Source organism: Brassica napus, chromosome C8 (assembly GCF_020379485.1).
Source record: "Brassica napus cultivar Da-Ae chromosome C8, Da-Ae, whole genome shotgun sequence".
Classification (NCBI taxonomy): domain Eukaryota; kingdom Viridiplantae; phylum Streptophyta; class Magnoliopsida; order Brassicales; family Brassicaceae; genus Brassica; species Brassica napus.
Genome location: NC_063451.1, coordinates 5,253,784 through 5,274,440, shown reverse-complemented (window position 1 = coordinate 5,274,440; position 20,657 = coordinate 5,253,784). Strand labels below are relative to the sequence as shown.

General features: G+C 31.5%; 1 protein-coding gene and 1 long non-coding RNA gene across 2 annotated transcripts; one reads left to right on the top strand and one right to left on the bottom strand.

The window, feature by feature from the left end:
* Positions 1 to 866: 866 nt before the first annotated feature.
* On the top strand, positions 867 to 6,113 carry LOC111209851. The gene is made up of 3 exons (XR_002661254.2): positions 867 to 1,694; positions 1,778 to 1,832; positions 1,967 to 6,113. It is a non-coding gene; the product is annotated as an uncharacterized LOC111209851 (long non-coding RNA).
* A 1,809-nt stretch (positions 6,114 to 7,922) lies between these two features.
* LOC106345537 (pectinesterase inhibitor 1-like) lies at positions 7,923 to 8,629 on the bottom strand. The gene has a single exon (XM_013784732.3). It carries the CDS (start codon positions 8,568 to 8,570, stop codon positions 8,037 to 8,039), a length of 534 nt encoding a protein of 177 aa, XP_013640186.1. The 5' UTR covers positions 8,571 to 8,629; the 3' UTR covers positions 7,923 to 8,036.
* Between the last annotated feature and the right edge of the window lie 12,028 nt (positions 8,630 to 20,657).

Sequence of the window (20,657 nt, the reverse complement as noted above, 5' to 3'; positions counted from 1 at the left end):
CGGTTCGGTTTCGGTTCGGTTTTTTTCGGTTTTCGGTATTTCAGTTAGTAAAATATAACTACCATTCTAAATCCATATTTATTTCGGTTCGGTTCGGTTTATATACCGTCGGTTTTCGGTTTATTCGGTTTTATACCAAAAAATATAATTATTTAGTTTGAGATCATATTATATGAATTTTAGAGTCATATTGTCAACATAGTCATTTATTTAAAATATATTACATGTTCAAATAAATGAACAAAAAAGTAAAAATGCTTCTACCATCAAATAAAATAATCAAATCTATAACTAAAATTAAAGATTGAAATTTTGAAAATAAAAATATGAATCAAAATAAAAATATGAAAGAAAAGTTTTTTCACTCTTCCCTATTTATTGTTCATTAAAGTCATGTTTTTTCAATTGAACACGAAACTCTGTTTGTTTACAGATAAGAAAAAAGTTGTAAAAATTTTCCATTAATTATTGTCCATCAAATTTATAATCTTCATATTAATTTAGTGAAAACTAAAATAAAGCAAAAAGATCAAAATAAGACTTAGAAAATAAGATGTCTGAATTGCAATGTATTGTTATTTAATTATAGTTCAAGTGTTTTACAAATTAAGGCTCTTTATTACTATAAAATTATAGTAATAGTTATTAACACAAATTTAACTTATGTAACAAATAGATTTTCATGTATTGTTATAAAATAGATACATATTTACGTATTTCTACTTTTAATCGGTTTTGTTCGGTTTATTCGGTTTAATCGGTTATATACCAAACCATATCCAAATCCTACAGTTTTTATAAAATTATATCAATTCGGTTTATATGGTATATACCAAAACCAAACCATATTGTCTATTTCGGTTCGGTTCGGTTTGGTACGGTTCGGTTTTATCATATTGAACATTCCTACGTGTAGAGTACGCGCAGATTTTCTCTAGTAACTCATCAAATTTTGTATTTACTATAATAATTCATAAGGTAAATGAAAATACCAAAAAACCAACCTTACTTTTATTATTTATAAAATTGCCACTGAAATTTATTAATAGGAAAATGTTTAATTATTTCCCAAAACAAATCCCCTTCGTTAAGATGGTTGTAGTCACGAAGGCTATGAAAGCAAATCAGTCCTTTTTTCTCACTTCTCTGACGACTTCTACTTCGTCACATCCGCCTTCCATTTCGTCACCTACACCCCAGCTCGCCCTCGTACAATAGGAATCAACCCTAAGTCCAATATCACCTCTGTCAAATCCGGATTTGAATCGACCATAACTGAAACTTGAAACTGTAACTCCTAAATCTTTGCAATTCTAAGTTGCTATTAAATGTTCTTAACATGTATTGTTTGGTTGAATATGAAATCTTTGTGCTTCTCGTAGGTTAATCTTTATACACATCAGGTGAAGCTTTGCGACTTTGGTAGCGCTAAAGTTCTGATATAGCATCTATGACGAATAAGAGTTATGTTTATTTTGTTTTTTCATATGCAATAAACTATACGCTGTTTTTATACTGAACGTAACCTTTTTAGCGTTGACGCTTTGTAACAGGTGAAAGGCGAACCAAACATCTCATATATCTGCTCTCGTTACTACAGAGCACCTGAACTTATATTTGGAGTTACAGAATACACAACAGCTATTGACATATGGTCTGCAGGGTGTGTTCTTGCTGAATTGCTCCTTGGCCAGGTACTTTGATTGTCCACAATTTTTTATCCTTTGTGAATCGTTGAATAATGTCTCTAAAGTTTTACAAAACTTTGGCTGGGTAGCCTCTGTTTCCAGGTGAGAGTGGAGTCGACCAACTAACTAGTCGAGATTATTAAGGTACTTCAACTTGGTCATTGATTGAAATTTACCATTTTGATTGTGTGCTTACTTACCAAGAAATCAGTATATACTTTTTTCACGTCACATATGCAATACTATAATTGTTTGATTCGATAACTTGTTGGTTGTAGATGGAGGTAATAGTTCACCCGTTCTTGGATGAGCTACGTGATCCCAACACACGTTTACGTAATGTCGTCCCTCTCTTCAACTTTAAACCTCAAGGTTTGCCAAATATATAGAAAGAGAACACGTATTTGTTTAGTTTCCATTGTTACTATAAAAAAAAGATATTATTAAAGTGTTTAGAGCTGTTGTCCAAGTTTACACCTGACCACGCCCGAAAGCAATGTTCCTTCCTCGGTGGTCTCCAAGTGACTTAAAATCTCTATATAAAGATGTGTATGTGTGTACACAAACATGCATATGCTGATCGATTAAGTAATGGATTTAGCCTTTGTCAAGATTATTATAATTAGCTTTCATATTTTTATGAATGTATCTCTGTCGTTAATTCTCTTGCCACGGTCCCTCACACAATCCGGATGATAGACATTGTTTTATTATAAGAAAAAACTTTGTACTTTTATATAAATGAATGATTAGTGTATGAACGGGCTAAAATTTGCATGGGAGTTCTCTTGATCGTCACATGGTGAATCTCTTTCTCGTGTCTTTAGAACTGTGGCATAATTCCTCATATCTAATTTCCTCGTTAGCTGCAAGTAATACTACCTATCGTTGTCTGCTTCAAATAATCACTTATTTCTATTGTTGTCCGCTTCAAATAATCACTTATTTCTTTCAAGTTTACATTTTCCACAGACGAAAATGATGTGATCCATGTTTTTTCTAAGCAATTGCAACAAGTGATAAAACAACCGTTAAAGGAGACAACTTCATAAAGAAGAAAAGTTGGACGAAAGAGAAAAAAATTATACTTAATTTTGATTTTAGTTACACTAAAAATAAACTTGAATTGAAATCAAGACAAAACCAGGTTTGATTCAACATTAAATTAAGTTTGGTTTACACAAACCTAGATTTTCGTCAAAAAATCTGCCACCTCATAAATTAAAACGTTTTCCATAAATTTAAGTCCGATATGTAAGTCTGCCTTAAGAAAATAAGCCGAACATAAAAAAATAAGTTGAACACAAAAATCTGCCATATGAAAATAAGTCGAACACAAAAAAATAAAGTTGAACACAAAAATCTGCCATATGAAAATAAGTCGAACATAAGAAAATAAGTTGAAGAAAAAAAAGTTGAACAAAAAAATCTACCACTTATATTAAATCTGACTACAAATTCTGCCGTGGAAACAAATATGACTTCTTAGACACTACTTTAGTGATAGATTTTTGTTTCTCACCAGATTTTATTTACGGACTTATTTCAAAAATAAATCTGCCAACAATCAAATGCTAAGGCCAGTTTGGTAATGTTTTTTTTTCTTATAAATAGGAGCAGGGGAAATTTAGACCATATAAACATTCTAATAATTTTTGAAAGATATGAGTCATTCTAGTAATAACTAATAACACAAATAATTTGTGAAAACTTCCCTAAATTAATTTTCAATACAAATTCTTTTAGCCTCATATATTTACAGATTGGTAAATAAAATATGTGTAACACATGAAGTAACTGGCTATGAGATGTCTTACTTAAACGATAAACACTAAGTTCAATTTAGCTGGGATTTTGTAGTAAAACACTCATTTTTCTTATGTAAATTAAAATTCGAAACATTTGAGATTTATATTTAAGAGAAGAAAGAGACGAAGAAAGTTGTGAAAGAATGCGAGAAACATGAAAAGAAAGAAAAAAAAATATTTTTAATTGTTTTGTGTTTGGGATTAAACCCAATATTATATCTATACATACACCAATTATATATTGCTTACAAAATCTTAACCAAATCATAATAGGGTGTCCTAATCTAAACCTAGCCTATAAACCTACCTTATCAATTTAGAGTAATTTACCTCAACAAAAAAGGTTATCTAAATAATTTTACACCTACTTTTTCCACTATTCAACTCACCTTTCCATCATTGCAAATTATGATTTCACAATTGGAAGGGAGAAAAATCTTATCTTAATTAATAATAAAAACCTAAACTATTTAAGAATCATGATTATCTAAAATATAACAAATAATTATAATCAAGTAATATACGATGTTAAAATAAGGTCAGGTCTGAAATAAGCAATGATAGCAATAGCAAATTTGTGGAAAAAGTCCTGAAAAAAAGGCAAAACCATCATCGTTTTGAAAAATACGGTTATAATGACTTGATGAGATTGTAGTGAAGACGTTTGTTAGCTCTTGTTTGACGGTGATATCCCCTGCCTCCTCGTCCAACACATCATTGCTTAAAACCAACATTCAGATACAACTGAACACAAATATACACAAATCAAAGATCTTGTCTACAAACCTGTATGCTGCTTTTGATTTGAGAATCGATGTGATGATCTTCTTCGACCTGAAATGGTTAATAAAATGAGAGAACCTTAGTTCATAGGTAACTCATAGGTGATTCAACGACTCGTTGAATTGCTTTGGCTCCTACACGCATAAGTAAGAGCAAATCCACGACAAGGAGTCAAAAACGAGGTTTTGCTTTAGCACCAAGTCAAGATAGAGAGACCTGTTCAAAGACCAAGACTGTAAGAAAGTTGAGAAAACATTCATCAGTAGTACTATCTTCATCTCACTAGTTTTATATAACCAGAAACTAGAGCAAAAATTTTGATTAGGTTGTTTATACCTGAGCAACCTTACACGATGTAATGTAGACGTCTTCAGAGAGGTCATCAACGGTCAATACTAATCTCCCAGAAAATTCGAAGACATGTGTGCATACGTTGTGCAGTGGGTTTTTAGTCTCCTCAGTGACCGAAAAGCTAATCTAAGCGCGAAACGCCATTGATAACATCTTCAAAACCTGATCGAATCCCTCACCACCAAAACATAGTCTAATTCGTCACCAATGAAACCTAATCCAATCCTTCTCTACCAAAATCTAATCGAATCCTTAACCACTCGAATCCTTGAACATGAGAACCTAATCGAATCCTTGACTACCAAACCTAATCGAATCCTTAACTACCAAAACCTAATTCAAAACCTAACTTCTCTTCAGGATTTGATGTGAAATTAAGATCTATGAATCGATATACTCATAAGACACTTCCTCTTCTTTAGTGGAACTTGATCTATGGTTTAGAGTAGTAGGAGACTGATGAAAAATTTATGGCTGAGAGAAGAAAATCGACAGAGAGAACAATGGCAGCGAAAAATAACAAAATGACAAAATGATTTGTGCAGGTTAGTATTATTTATTTGTAACCGTTTTGTTTGTTTGGTGTGTGTGTCTGGCGTGGAGATACAATCATACATGAGGAAATGATCTTTGTCTCTTTGGAAATTCCTAGTACTAATATGTTACTTTTTCTTTGACAAAAAAAAACTGTTACTCTTTCTTTTTTTTGGAGGCCTACCAATGAGCACACGAGGCTTGAATATAGTTCTTTCTACAGTACTTAAAATTTGAAGTATCCAACAATCTTTTTCTTCTTGTTTTATTTTTCTCTCATAGGTCTCTGTTTCATAATTCCTTTCTGATTTGTTCTCCTCTTAAATTTGTTTATCACAAGTAAAGCAGTGTTGCTAGAGGAACAGAGCATATGATATTCATTTTTTTAATTCTTATATGTGATGCAGCTTTCACCGTTGAGATTCGTCAAAGACTACATCAAGAAATCTGTTAGGGATTTCGTCACAATTTAGTGATGGAAATCAAACAAGATCGCATAACTTAAACCAAGACAAAGACGTCGTATTAGAAAAAGAAAATATCACTTTTTGGTGTTATGAAAGTTGATGGTATTTTTAAAAATATTACTTTCATAGAGTTATGGAAATCCCATATATATTATTTGAAGATCTTTTAAATAGTTGTAACCTTAATTTTATATTAATTATAAAAGGATCTTGCTTAGGTGTCATCCCAATACATCTTCTAAGAAGGCAATGAATCTGATCATTCTCAGTGTGGCAGATCATGTGTTAATGAAGATCGAGTTATGTACATCATCCGCTTCTACATTGTATACACTGGAGAGGTTATATCTTTCTGAGGCTCTACCGAATAGGATTCACTTGCAGCACAAGTTTTATACGTTCAAGGTGGTTGACACTCGGACAATGGATGAGAATATCGATGACTTCTTGAAGATTATCTCTTATCTATCTAGCGTGAATGTAACTGTGCTAGAGGAGGTGCACGCAATTCGGCTCCTAAATTCACTACCTTCACGGTTCAACTCTCTCAAGGAAACACTTAAGTACGGCAAGGATACTTTGTCTTTGGAAGAGGTGACAAGTGCAACAAGGTCTAAATATCATGATCTTAAGACCTCTAGGGCTTCACATTATGATGGCGAAGGATATTATTCTAGAGGGAGGACTAAGAAGAAAGATCATGTGAGAATTGATAAGGGAAAGTGTAGATCAAGCTCAAGGTCTAGGATAACTTGTTGGTTCTGCAAGAAACATGGACACACCAAAAGAGACTTCATTGCATACAAGAAGAAGTATGGTAGAGAAGAAGAAGTTGAAGCAGTTGTTGTAATAGATCCTGAATCAATGGTTAATGCATTGTCGGTATCAGATAAGTGGCATCTTGATAAGTAGGTTACTGATTCTGGATGCTCTTACCATATTACTTCTAGGAGGTATTGGTTTCACACGTTTCAAGGGTTGGCTTCAAGACAAGTACTACTTGGTAATGACTACACGGTAGCAGTGGAAGGTATTAGTATGATCAACATCAAAGCTTATGTAGGTTCATTAAGACACTCATGAATGTCATGTATATTCCAGAATTAAGAAGGAGCTTGATATCTGCTGAAACATTTGATATACTAGGTTTTGAACATAGTGGTGGACATGGAAAGACTAGGTTTTATAAGCATGGCAAAATTCAACACGACTATTGCAATATCTTTGAATCAGATAAATATTTTCCATATCTTTTGTTTGCATATATGTCCCTTAATAATATTCTGATGAATACATAACATATATTTGCGCAGTTGCCATCTAGAGCCTACATCCTTCACTCAAGCTAAGAAGTTTATGAGTGATTAATGGCAATGAATGAGGAACTCATTGCTCTGGAAACAACTAACACATTCCAGACAAGCATGCCATTGGATGCAAATGGGTATATAAAGTATAGGTTAATGCATATGAGAACTTAGAAAGGTATAAGTACCTTATGGTGGCTAAAATTTACACACAACAAGAGTGAACATATAATGTTGACACCTTCTTTCATGTGGCAAAAATAACTAAAACACTCCTAGTTGTTTATGCAACTTAGAATTGGAATTTAACCCAACTTGACATCTCCAATTTATTGGTTTAGTTTTTTCGGTTATTTGTTTGTTACATAAATCAGAATCAGCTCATACTATAAGAGCTGATATCTTCTATGACGAATAACATAAAATTTTGCTACGCAACTTCATTTTCTTCGTTTCTTCACAACACTAACAGTGGTGGTGAAGATATTGTAGGCCGAGTCTGGGGTGCTGAGGTAATTCAAAGTTTATAAGCGACCAATTTTGTATCTTCAATTTAAATTAACATAATTAATATCTCCTTACATAATATGGATTCCAAACATTCGTGGTCACTTATGTACCAATTTAACATTTCAAGTTAATAGCATTTTGATGTAATTGTTGCTAGACTAAACGTTATGTCCCGATCTGTTCTTCTCATTTACAATTGGTATTCAGAAGTTCGTTGACGATCTGCTAATTCTTATAATCCCTGAGTTATCGCTTCTATTTAATCAAAAGTTTCCGAATTCAACATCATTAGTCAAGTGTCAACATTTAAGATGATGTTTTCACTCATTGGAACCAAAACTAAATCGTAGTCTATTCTTAATCTTGGTTCATATTATCCAGTTGTAGTTAATTTTCATGCTAAGCTGGGTATGTATTGGTACAAGCTACGCTTGGACGAAATGATGAAAAGGACATTCATTAAAGGAAAATAAATGTTGAAATGAAATGCGTGAGATTACTTTCTTTTAATATTTAGTATAATAATTCAAGTGACATCTTACCAACAATACAGTTTAATCAGTGCAAACACATGATGATTGTTCCAAATTAAGATCTACGTGGTAACATGTTAGAGATAACAAGAGCAATACCACAGAGTTTCTTGATTCCCTTACTGTTATTCACAACAGAAGCATCTACAGATCTCAGTCTCTTCACATCATCTAGACATGTATCAGCTCCATCCAAAGCAGCTGAAACTTTCATATTCATCCCGAAGCCATCGCCAGATGCCAAATGCTCAACAGCTTCCTCGAGGTTTTCAATGGTGTTCTCGTATTCATCCATGCATGACCTGTAAGCTAACTTGGATCGTGGGTCGACGCCTCCATCAATAATAGATTGGAGCCTTTTGGATGTTTGTGTTGCTCTTGCTTGTGTGGCATCTAGTGTGGTTTTTGCCAAGGCTTGAATATTAGGAGATGCGGATTTCGAATTGAGGAATTTAAGACAGAAAGCTCGGTCCAAAGTTTTGTCACAAATTGTGCTCATCTCTGAGCTTGTGATTGCGTACGAGGAACCAATCAAGAGAATCAACATGAGAGAAGACAAGAAAGCATTGTTCCTTAGATTCGCAGCCATTCTTGTTTCTCTACTTTCTGCTTTTTTTTCTAGTAATGTTAGGAATCAATATCCGTGACAATGTGTTTATATAGAGTGATTAACACATTAACAAAATAAAGTCAAGAATAGAAGTTGATATTAGCGATCAAGAAATTTTTTGCAATTGTTAGAAAGTTGCAGATATAGTAAACAGTTAGGCAAAAGTTATTTATAACTTAGCTTTATGCACAAAAAGAAGTATATCCCAAAAAGTTATTATTGTCTTGTTAACAAACTAAAATTGTCTATGATATATTATTATCAGAGGTTTTTGCTCATCATGCTTGGAGTTAATAATTAGGCATGAACATTCAGATACCTAATTAGATTTAGATCATTTTTTTTAGATTTTAGGATTCAAGTCTATGGCTCTATTTGGGTTGTATATATGTTTGGATCGATTTCGATTAATAATCCTTCAATTAAGATATTTTTGTAACTCTATGTTTTTAGATTTTCGGATTAATTTTTTTGGGCTCCATTTGGTTTTATATATGTTTGGATCGAATTCGATTAATAATACAATTTGGATATGTTTTATAACCCTACTAAACACGTATTTTGGATTCAAACTCAGTTTGGATTCGAAGTAATGTTCGGGTTGACTGTTTGAGAGATCAGATCAAAAGAAACATGAAACTAAATATAAGTTACTTTTTAGATTTCAAGAACTTATTTTGGTACTAAAAGATATTTACTTAGATTTTTTTTCTTCATATTTTGTATATTTAAAAAAAAAAAATCATTTGGCTTCTAGTCAGATTCGGATAATAGATGATCCAAACTATTGTTCTACACGATCCAGTTATTTTGTTTAATGTTTGGTTCAGATCTCGGGTTCTATTACAAACTAAAGTTTGATCCATTCTAAGTGTAGATTTTTTTTTCATATTTGTATTCATAGAATAGATGACTTTTGATGATATTACTGTTTTACAAATGTTTGGACCAAATTACAATTTTTTAGTTATTAATAAATTTGAATCACTCATAACATCAAAACCGGGCTAATTTCTTAATATGGGCCTTACATTTTGAAATTATCACAATCAGTGAGTTTGATTTTGACAAGAAATTTATCTTAAAAGATTGATGATTCATTCTATCTTATGTGACATATATTTACAGTAGAGTCGATTTAATATTACTAAACCAAATATAATATAATATTTATATAATATTTGAACATTACTAAAGTAAATATAATATAAATTTAAGGATGGTATTAGGGAAATTGTCACAATACCACATTCATAGTACTACTTTTAGGAAAATTACTTTATAATTAAAATATATTTACAGTTTTTATCATCAACATCTTTATAAAATTTGTGATAATAAATTATATAAATGTAAAATATTTTAGGGTCCCTTTTCAACCAAATTTAATAAATATTTAGTTTTTCTATATAAAATATGTATATGTAAAATAAATTGGGCCCCTTAATTATCAAAATACGGAGGAACACAGATTTAAACTCGGGCGGTCGCACCCTTTGTCTCCCTATATTAACTGATCCTGATCCTGATCCCTATATTAGTCGGCCTTGTTTGCATAGTGTTCATCTATTTATAGCTTACATTGCATCACCCAAAAGTTTTTGTTTTTAGTTAAAATATTTGAAATTTTGATGAAATAATGATTTAAAATGCTATTTTATATTTTGAAACATATCATTTTATCTGAAATTGTTGTTCAATTCAAAACCATTTTAATCTATTAAGAATGTATCACTACAATTTTTCTTTGAAAATGAATAATTCTATAATAAAATTTGAGTTTTATTCCAATTTTATTTTCTTTAGTGTAAAAATAAAGAAATAATAAAATATTCTTTTATTTGTGGAATAAATTTATATTTTATTCTATTATAGTGAAAATAAACGTATGAATCCAGATCCACAAAATCATTGTTTTTTTTATCTAACTCTTGATTTGTGATTTTTGGATATACTCGAAACATTAAAGTATTTGTGATTATCCAAATTCAAATCCATAAAAGCTTATAAAAATAATTAAAATAATTTCTGAATTATGAAATTATTTATATAATATTATAAAATATGTATAAATTTAAATATATTAAAATTATTACTAATAAATAGAAATTTTAATATACTTTTAAATATTAGATCCAGATATTTAAACTTGAAAATAAAGATAACTAGGTTTTTTGCCCGCACTTGCGGGGTTAATAATTTTACAAAAACTATTGCTATAAATTATATTTATGCTTTTGAATAAATTATATTCATGCTTTTGAACTATTTAATAACAAGTATTTACCCGGTGCTACGCACCTATTAATTCATTGTTCTAAAATGCTTTGATTTTTATCATAATTTTCAATTAAGGTAAATTATTATTTTGATCCATTAAATTTAACAAATATTTAATTTTAACATAGTATAAATTTAGATGTAATGAATCTAAGTTATTAAATTTATAGTTTTAAATAACAATTTTGTTGACATTTCATGGTTAATTATTTAAGCTTTTTTAAAAAAAACACACACTAAAAAAAAAAATAAACCTACATTACTTCTTTTGATAGTTTGTTGAATTTTTTATTAATGTTTTGCAAATTTACTTTGCTTTATTAAAAAAACATTTTCTTGACTTATTATTTAATTCTTCCAGACAATTTAAAGGTTTGCAAATATATTACTTTTAATTTTTTAGATAACTGTGACAACTATCCAATTAAAATGTTAGAAATTGCAAAATTAAGTTTAGAAAATTGTTTTAAAACTAAAAATTATTTATGAGTTAACACATGATGTGACTTACCCATATTCAGCACTTAAAAGGCGTAGATTTTCAGTATCAAAGATCAAGGTCCTAATTTTTGGTGTAGATTTTAAGTGGCTCTGTTGCTAAGAATGTGTTAAAATGTCCCTAATTGTTAAGGACTATTATAAAGTAAATAATTATTTCACTTTCTAATTATCACGCGTTTTGCATCACTTTTGTCATCCATCATCGTCTTCAACCTTCGCCAAGTATAATGTAGAGCAGATATGTCCAAAATAATTATTTTATTTCTTATATAAGTCTGCAGTAAACAAAGATGATTTCTAAACTGATCAATACACGATTTTATGCTATATTGTTACTCGGCTTTTGCAGAAAAAGTTATGAACTCATTGAGTTAAAAAAAAACGTACCATGAATACCTGCAACAAAATCCTAAAGATTCCCAGAATTTCTCCACGTAGAGCAAATCCAACTGTGGCTTTGAGAAAAGTTCAAAGATGACTGCATTCCACTGTTATATATAAAAAAAATTGTCGATCATGAACTTTTAAGTATTTATCCAGGTGATGAATAATAAAACTTTGAATTGGGTATTAGACAAAAGAAAGTAGATATGAAAGAGCCGGTCGAGATCAAAATTGAAAATTTAGGAAAGATGATGAAATGATCTGTTGTTTGATAACGGAGAAAATAGAAAAAGCAAAAAAAATACATAAACTAAATTTGTAGGTAATATAAGAAATTATATAAGAGAACAAAACAGTTTGAAATGGTGGTTAGTTAACTTTGACGTGAACCTAATATTCTGAAAAAAATTAGGAAGGAGTACCTAAAAATTAGGGATCGAAAATGTTTTTTCTTTAGTTGATTATTTTTAATTATTTTTGTAAAATATTTTCCATTTGTCAAAATTTCATTTGTCAAGTGACTTGTGCTTTAATATATAAGGGATTAGTTAAATATTAAATTTATACATGGTAAAAATTATTTTAATAAAATATATATAATTACGTAAAATAAACTTGAAAACATTCATATATAAAAAATATTATGATGTAAAAAATATTTGGATAACATAATATATAATCCTTTTTAGATAATGATGATTTTCAAATTAATGAAATTTTTTTTTAAATTTATGGGTAGTTATATATTAAAAATATATTCTAATTATTTATCAAAGATAATAAATACTTTTAATATTCTAACTTTTAATGTGAAAGAGAAAAATTACTTCATAAATAATAACTAAATTTTGACATATGATCTTTTATGTCTATGCTAACCCAACTAAATATTTTTATATGGTATGTGAATTATGTTTTACATTTATCAAATTATTTATATAAAGAATTTAATTATAAATATTTACTTCACAGAAAATTATTAGTATAATTGTATTTTTGATCCGCGTTTTGGGAGCGATAAATTATTTTGTTGTATAAACAGTTTATTTTATAACATGTAAATAAATGGTTGTCATTTTTATTGTAACATTTTATTGAGTTAAATTTATATGAAGAATTATACAATGTTGTGATTAGTATGTATATATAAGTAATAGTTGTTTTTTTTGTTTTATCATTATTGTTGAATACATTTTACAATATAGAGTCCTTTTTATTTAGGATAGAATTTTCTGATTGGAACTAAACTATAGATATTAGTAATATTAAAATATTATATGAAAGATTGTTTACTTTTCTAAAATTATGGATTTAATGTCAAATGAATATGGTTTTTAATGTTGATAATCATAGAATTAATTTTCATGTAAAAATAGAAAAATTGAAGATAATAGTATTTATATATATGTATTAAATGGTATAATATTATGTACTTAGACTTGTGTCAAATATAAATAGAGATGAGATTTTTCTTTTTAGTTGGGCGTGATTTATAAACGAAAACTTATTTGATAAAGCTACATTAAAAAAAAGGGTAGTGGATTGCCCCTTTCCCCAGAGAGAGAATGTGAATGCTCCGGTGGCCAGCGCGAATTGAACCTAGGTATCTTCCCGTATTAGAGTCAAAGCTCCCTCAAGTAATCACCATTGAGCCAGTCCGCACTGGTTATTAACTTGATAAAGCTATGTTATCAACTTGATTAAAACATTTTTATCCATTGGAAAATAATCTCTAAAGTTTCACCGTATAGAATATTAGTTTGCTTTCAAATATGAAGCACCTTTACTTGATTGGCATTATAGATTTCGATAAACAAAAGATGAATGATGGTCTTTTGTGAATGGATTAGCTGGTGAAGATGGTTGTATTTATAGCAAAAAAAAAAAAAAACGATGGGTAAATTAAGTTTAGGATCTTTATAAAATCGTAAGAAAATATAATATATTTAAAAACAACAAAGAAAAGCAAAAAAAAAAATAGGAACAAATTCGTAAGTAAATTTTTAGTATAATAGTTTATTAGAATAAACAATAATAATTTTTCTTAACTAACTTTGGAGATATGACCACTAATTAGTATTTATTATATTTTAAGAATAACAGAAAACTGTAACTAAATCTTGGGAACTATGGCGTTAGATATATATGATACTTTAACGTAGGTAAAATTGGAAATATGGTCTTTAATTAATATTTTCTAAGTTTGTTTATGGTCCATGAATATTATTGTGGTTCTCGTAATTATTTTCATATATGAATTACTTTTTGAAGATTAGTTTAGTTAAGATACTAAATCAACAACAATATTTTGAATTTAGTCAATTAGCTCAAATAATTATCGTAGCCGCAAGTATGAAGATGTGGCAGAAGCCATGTTTTTTTCATTTTTTTGAGAAAGGAAGAGGAGGCCATGTTAAAGCGTGAGAATGTCTTGCAAAGATCCATAAAGTTGACAAACACTGTTTTTCTTTTGAGGAGGCTTCGTAACTATATGACGCCTCTCTCCAGAAAGCTTTGGATTATTTTCACGGAGAATGATAAAAACTCTACCAAGAAGCTGCAAATATAACTTCCGTTCATCAAAACCATTGACATAAGGAAATAGTTCCTCTATATGTCTTTTGTAACCAAAGAAAGTCGTCAAGTTACTATGGTTTAGTGCAAAACACACATCTAAAGATATACTCACCTCGTCATATATGTAACCCATATCACTTCCCTCCCAGGGTAAAGTTGCCGACCTGCAAATCTATTGATTCTATTCCCTCTGCATCTTCCTCCTAATGTATTTTCTGTAAGCTTCAGACAGGAAAAACATATTTTCAGCTAGAAAAAATAAATAATATGCAAAGAAAATACTCTAAAAATGCAATCCAAATCTTCCTCGGCATCCAGACTTTTTTAATTCAATGAGCTTGAAATTTCAACCTAACCACCAAAAAAAATTGAGAATGAGAGTCATCAAGATACCAGTAACTTAGAAGACACAAATAATCAAAACACTTACAGGCTTCTTTTTCTTCAATCCAGCATATACTCTCAAGGTGAAGGTTGGACAATAGATTTATCAATCTCTTCAATCATTTGCGACGGTTGAGAAAAGAAAATAAATTCCAAAAGAAATCAACAAAAACGCACCAAAGATTTGAGCTCAAAGAGATTTGGTGCCAAAAGCTAAATGGAGAAAGGTTGCTTGCGAGTAAAATCAATCTGACAATGGGTAAGGTTTCACAAAGCTAAGAAGTCACGTTGATTTGGTAGAGTTAACTAGGGATGATTGGTTGGGCTTTTAGGAACTGATTTTAGCTTTAATATTAATCTACACCCTTTAAATCACCAATCATATTTTATCTTGTTTTTTTTAAATTACAGCCAAAAAACAAAAAAAAAAACTGTAAAAGCCTTATTTTCTAAAGTTCCATTTTTTTTTTGCTCTAAGAAATATATTGATTTAGCAATCAATTGTAAACTTACATCACTTACAGCTAAATCAAAAAATCCTACAGCCAAAATTCTACAGTAAAGTTTCTATAGTTACAGTCCAAATCACGTTGATTTTGGTTATTTAAATCTACCTTTTTGAATTTCAAAATATTATGTAGTGGCATGAGATTGTAATTCTTTAGGAAAAATGAGGGTTTAAATTTGTACTCCTGTTATAATAGTTTAGATATAAATATTTTTGATTTTTTTGCCAATTTGTTTTTAGAAATTATCACAATCAGTGATTTTGTTTGTTACAATACTACTAAACCAAATATAATAAATTATTTATATAATATTTTTTTTTGATGATCCTGGTATCCGGAGCCTCGAGAGGATCCGACTAGCGCCAATGACCGTCCACCGGAGCTTAGCCGGGGAGTCCGTCGAGGCATCCAGGAGGGCTGGTGATCACCCCATGTAAATCCCACCAGTGGCCACACGTTAACAGACTTCTCCGTATTGGGCCCGAAGGTTTCTCCAGATAATCACCTCCCAGCGGCACTCGAACCCATGACTTCCCAGATTGAGTTTAACCACTAGACCACTAACACGTGGTTATTATTTATATAATATTTGAGTATTACTAACGTAAATATAATAAATTTAAGTATGATATTAGGAAAATTGCCACAAATAACACATTCATAGTATCATTTTTCATGTTTACACTAACTTTTTTTTACAATCACTTTTAATGAAAGGTAAAAGACATTTATACCCCAGTGGTTAACTAATCTAGACTTAGGGTATAGAGTTGAGGGGGTGGAGTAAAGTTTTTGGAATGTGAAATTTAGGATTCTAATAAATATATAAATAAATACTTAAAAATATATAATTTTTTTTTAAAAATAGTTTCAAACATAATTTCGAATTTTAAAAAGAAATTTTGAAAATAAAATTTCAGAAAAAATTATAAAAAGTTCAAATTTGAAAAAGTGTAATTCAAATATATAAAAAATTATTATTCTTTTTTTAATTTTATTTATTTAAATAATTATTGATTATATATATATAGTGAACATGGGTATAAGAGTCTTTTGCCATTTAATGAATAATGTATTTTTGAAATGTTCTTTTAGTGGTGGTAAAGATGAATAATGGTAACATAAAAGCGATAAACATGAAATTCCCCCATGATATTATCCTTATAATTTTTTTTAAATTATTTTTAAGCTAATGATAAATTATTAGCTAAATCATTAAAATTATTTATTAAAACTAATAATAAAGTTAACCATCAGATTATGCAGAGGCGAATTATGCAGGTTTATGGAGAAAAGCATACAAGAGATCTTCGGTATGGCGCAAGGAGTACCGTCAGACATGGATCTCATAGGACAACTCACAATGATGCAGTCAGACGTGAATCCTCATAAGGCAGGTAGAATTGTCGGCTGTATAATCGTCTTGTAATATTTTTCATAGTTTGTAAGAGCATAATTAACCATCGACAAAAAAAAAAAAGTTAAAAATATAACTAAACTTAAAATTACGGGGAAGACGAAAAATCATCAAATTTGTTGTGAAATACGTGAGGTGATAAAGATAGCTGATTTGATATTTACTATATATATATTTTCTTTGAAAGGTCAACTAAAAGAAAGAGAGATGGACGTGGGATGAGAGGGATGATAATATATTTTCATCTTGTGATTCTTGAGTTACAACGCAAAAGCTATATCTGGTCTGGTACAGTTTGCAAGATATAACAGCCCACCGATAGCACTCATATAAGGTAATTCTGGACCTAATATCTTCTCGCTATCTTCGCAGGGCCTAAAAGGATCACTCTCAACATTGACAGATCTACCTATCATTGGAGTACGCAAAGGAGTCGCTTTGTCCATACGAAAGCGTTTCAATAACCTTTTCGTATAGTTTGATTGATGCACAAATATTCCTTCTCGGAGATGCTCTATCTGGAGCCCCAAGACAAAACTTTGTCTTACCAAGATCTTTCATTTCGAACTCCCCTTTCATATGAGTTCGAGCATCATCAACCTCCTTTTGAGTTCCAATTATGTTCAGGTCATCTTCATATACAGAAATGATCACAAAGCCAGATGACGATTTTTTTATAAAAATGCATGGACATATCGCATTATTCACATATCCTTTACTCAAAAGATATTCACGTAAGCGATTGTACCACATGTGTCCGGATTGCTTTAATCCGTAAAGTGATCGCTGTAACTTGACCGAACAAATCTTCCTGGATTTTTCTTTTAATTCCCCTGGCATTTTCAACCCCTCAGGGAGTTTCATATATATATCGTTATCCAACGATCCATACAAATATGCAGTCACAACGTCCATAAGATGCATTTCAAGATTTTTAGATGCCGTTAGGCTCATCAAAAATCTAAACGTAATTGCATCCATTACCGGGGAATATGTTTCCTCAAAATCAATTCCCGGTCTCTGAGAAAAACCTTGGGCAACTAATCGGGCTTTATATCGTGTTACTTCATTTTTCTCATTTACTTTTCTCACGAATACCCACTTATACCCAACATGATTTACGTTCTCAGGCCTTATGACTATAGGTCCAAAGACATTTCTTTTATTTAGGGAGAGTAATTCAATTTGAATGGCCTTCTTCCACTCCTCCCAATCATGTCTTTTTTGTCATTCCAAAATGGACCTTGGATCGGGATCATCATTTTCATGATCGATCTCTTTGGACACAGAAAAGGAGAACATTCCATCAACATCTTTTATCTTATTTCTGATCCATAACTTTTCATCTCGGGCGTAGTTGATGGAAATCTCATACTTTTATGTTCCCTTCTCGTCATCTGGATCATCCTTATCTATGCCTTATTTCAGACATTTTTCAGTATCAGGTTCTTCTCGAACCTTTCTATTTATGTCTTCTTTCAAACATCTTTCAATATCAGGTTCTTCTAGAACCTTACTTTGTTCATCCAATTTCTTTTTCTTTCGGGGATTTTTATCTTTAGAACCCGCTGGCCTCCCCCTCTTTAACTGAACCCTAGGTTCATTCATTTTATTTCCATCAGTTTGTTCTTTAGGAACATCAAATCTTGATGGAACATTTTCAGCGGGTATACATGACTTCGTCACCCTTCTCGTATCTGTGAACGCATCTGGTAACTGGTTTGCCAGATTATGCAAATGCACAATTTTCTGAACTTCCAGCTCTCTTTGATTCGTAGGGGGATCAAGGTGTAACAACGACGGTGTACACCAAGTAATCTCTTTAGGAATTCTATTAATTACATCCCCTAACGCTGGAAATTCATCCTCATTAAAATGGCAATCGGCAAATCGTGCCGTAAACATATCACCAGTTACTGGTTCCAAATATCTTATCATAATTGGTGACGTATAACCCACATATATTTCCAATCTCCTTTGTGGGCCCATTTTTGTTCTTTGTGGCAGTGCTATCGGAACATAGACCGCACACCCAAAGACACGGAGATGGGATACATCTGGCTCTTGCCCAGATGCCAATTGTAATGGGGAGTATTTATGATATGCACTCGGTCTTAGCCGAACTAGTGCAGCCGCATGCAATATAGCATGACCCCAAATAGAAATTGGGAGCTTTGTTCTCAAGACTAATGGTCTTGCAATCAACTGCAACCATTTTATCAATGACTCGGCCATGCCATTTTGTGTATGCGCATGGGGAACTAGATGCTCCACATCAATCCCCATTGACATACAATAATCATCAAAGGCTTGCGATATAAATTCACCAGCATTATCAAGCCTTACTTTCTTAATGGCATACTCTGAGAACTGCATTCTCAGCTTTATTATATGGGCAATGAACTTTTCGAAAGCCGTATTTCGTATCGTCAAAAGAGACACACTTGACCATCTACTAGATGCGTCAATCAATACCATGAAATACTTAAACGGCCCGCACGGTGGGTGGATCGCCCACATATATCACCATGTATCCTTTCTAAAAACATTGGTGATTCATTGCCTACTTTTGATGGTGATGGCTGAGTTATAAGTTTCCCTTGAGAACATGCATTGCATGTAAATTCGCCCGTTTGCAAATTTTTTCCGTTTTTCAACGGATGGCCATTTGAATTTTGCACTATCTTTCTCATCATGACTGAACCAAGATATCCTAGCCTCTCATGCCAAATCTTAAATGTATCAGTAAACTTCATGTTTACCACGACATAGGACTCAGTCATGGTTATTTTCGTACAATATAGTCCAGAGGATAACATTCTTAACTCTTCCAATATATGTTTCCTCTCGGACTTAATGCAAAGAAATTCAATGCCATCTTTACTCATAGTCTCAATATGATATCCATTTCTTCGGATATCTTTAAAACTTAACAAGTTTCTATGAGACTCGGGGGAATACAATGCATCACTTATTTCAAATATTGTTCCCCCTGGCATTGAAAATTTCGCTCTTCCAGAGCCCATAATAATCTTTGCATTACCAGATATTGTACTTACGCTTCCAGCATAATCTTTTATTTTGAGACTGGAGAAATATTTCTTATCTTTAATTATCGTGTGCGTTGACGCACTATCTGCCAAACACAAATCTCCATCCATAGTCTCAAAGTTTGGCATTTTCTGAATATAAAATATTCATAAAACATATATTATTAAACATCAAACATGACAAACATAACATATATCTTACAACAAAAGATATAGATACTATAACACAGTCTACTTATATCACATCGATTTATATTACTCATCGATACTCTCTGGCTCAACCAGAAAATCTGATACGTCGAGATGAGTATCATCGTTCAAACCATGAAAGGATGGCCCAGGTTCAACAGAGATGAAGTTTGTTTCACCTCTTCCTTTTTCTTTTCCTTTTTGGGATTCTCTATACAGATCGGCTAAATGTTTTGGCGTACGACAGTTACATACCCAATGACCTTTCATGCCGCATCTGTAGCAAACCTTTCCCGTTTGCCTTTTATCATCCTGACCCTTTTCATTCCTTTCATTTTCGTGGAAGTCTTTATTATTTCTTTCATCATAGGGATGGAATCTTCATCCTCGTCCTCTTCCACGACCATGATAACGGTTTCCACCACGTCCATGACCTCGTCCTCTTCTATTATCATAACTGGATGATGAAACATTCGCTTCAGGGAATGGAGCAGATCCAGTGGGACGAGCTTGATGGTTTAAAGTCACGAGTTGATTATTCTGCTCAGCTACAAGGAGGACTTGCATCAACTCTGAGTAACGGGTATATCCATTCACCCGGTATTGTTGCTGCAGGATTACATTTTCTGGATGGAACGTGGAGAGAGTTTTCTCGATCATATCATAATCACTTATTTTCTCTCCACATAACATCATCCTCGAAGTAATTTCGAACATCGCGAAATTAAACTCACTCACACTTTTGTAATCTCTGGAACCGGAGATGGATCCACTA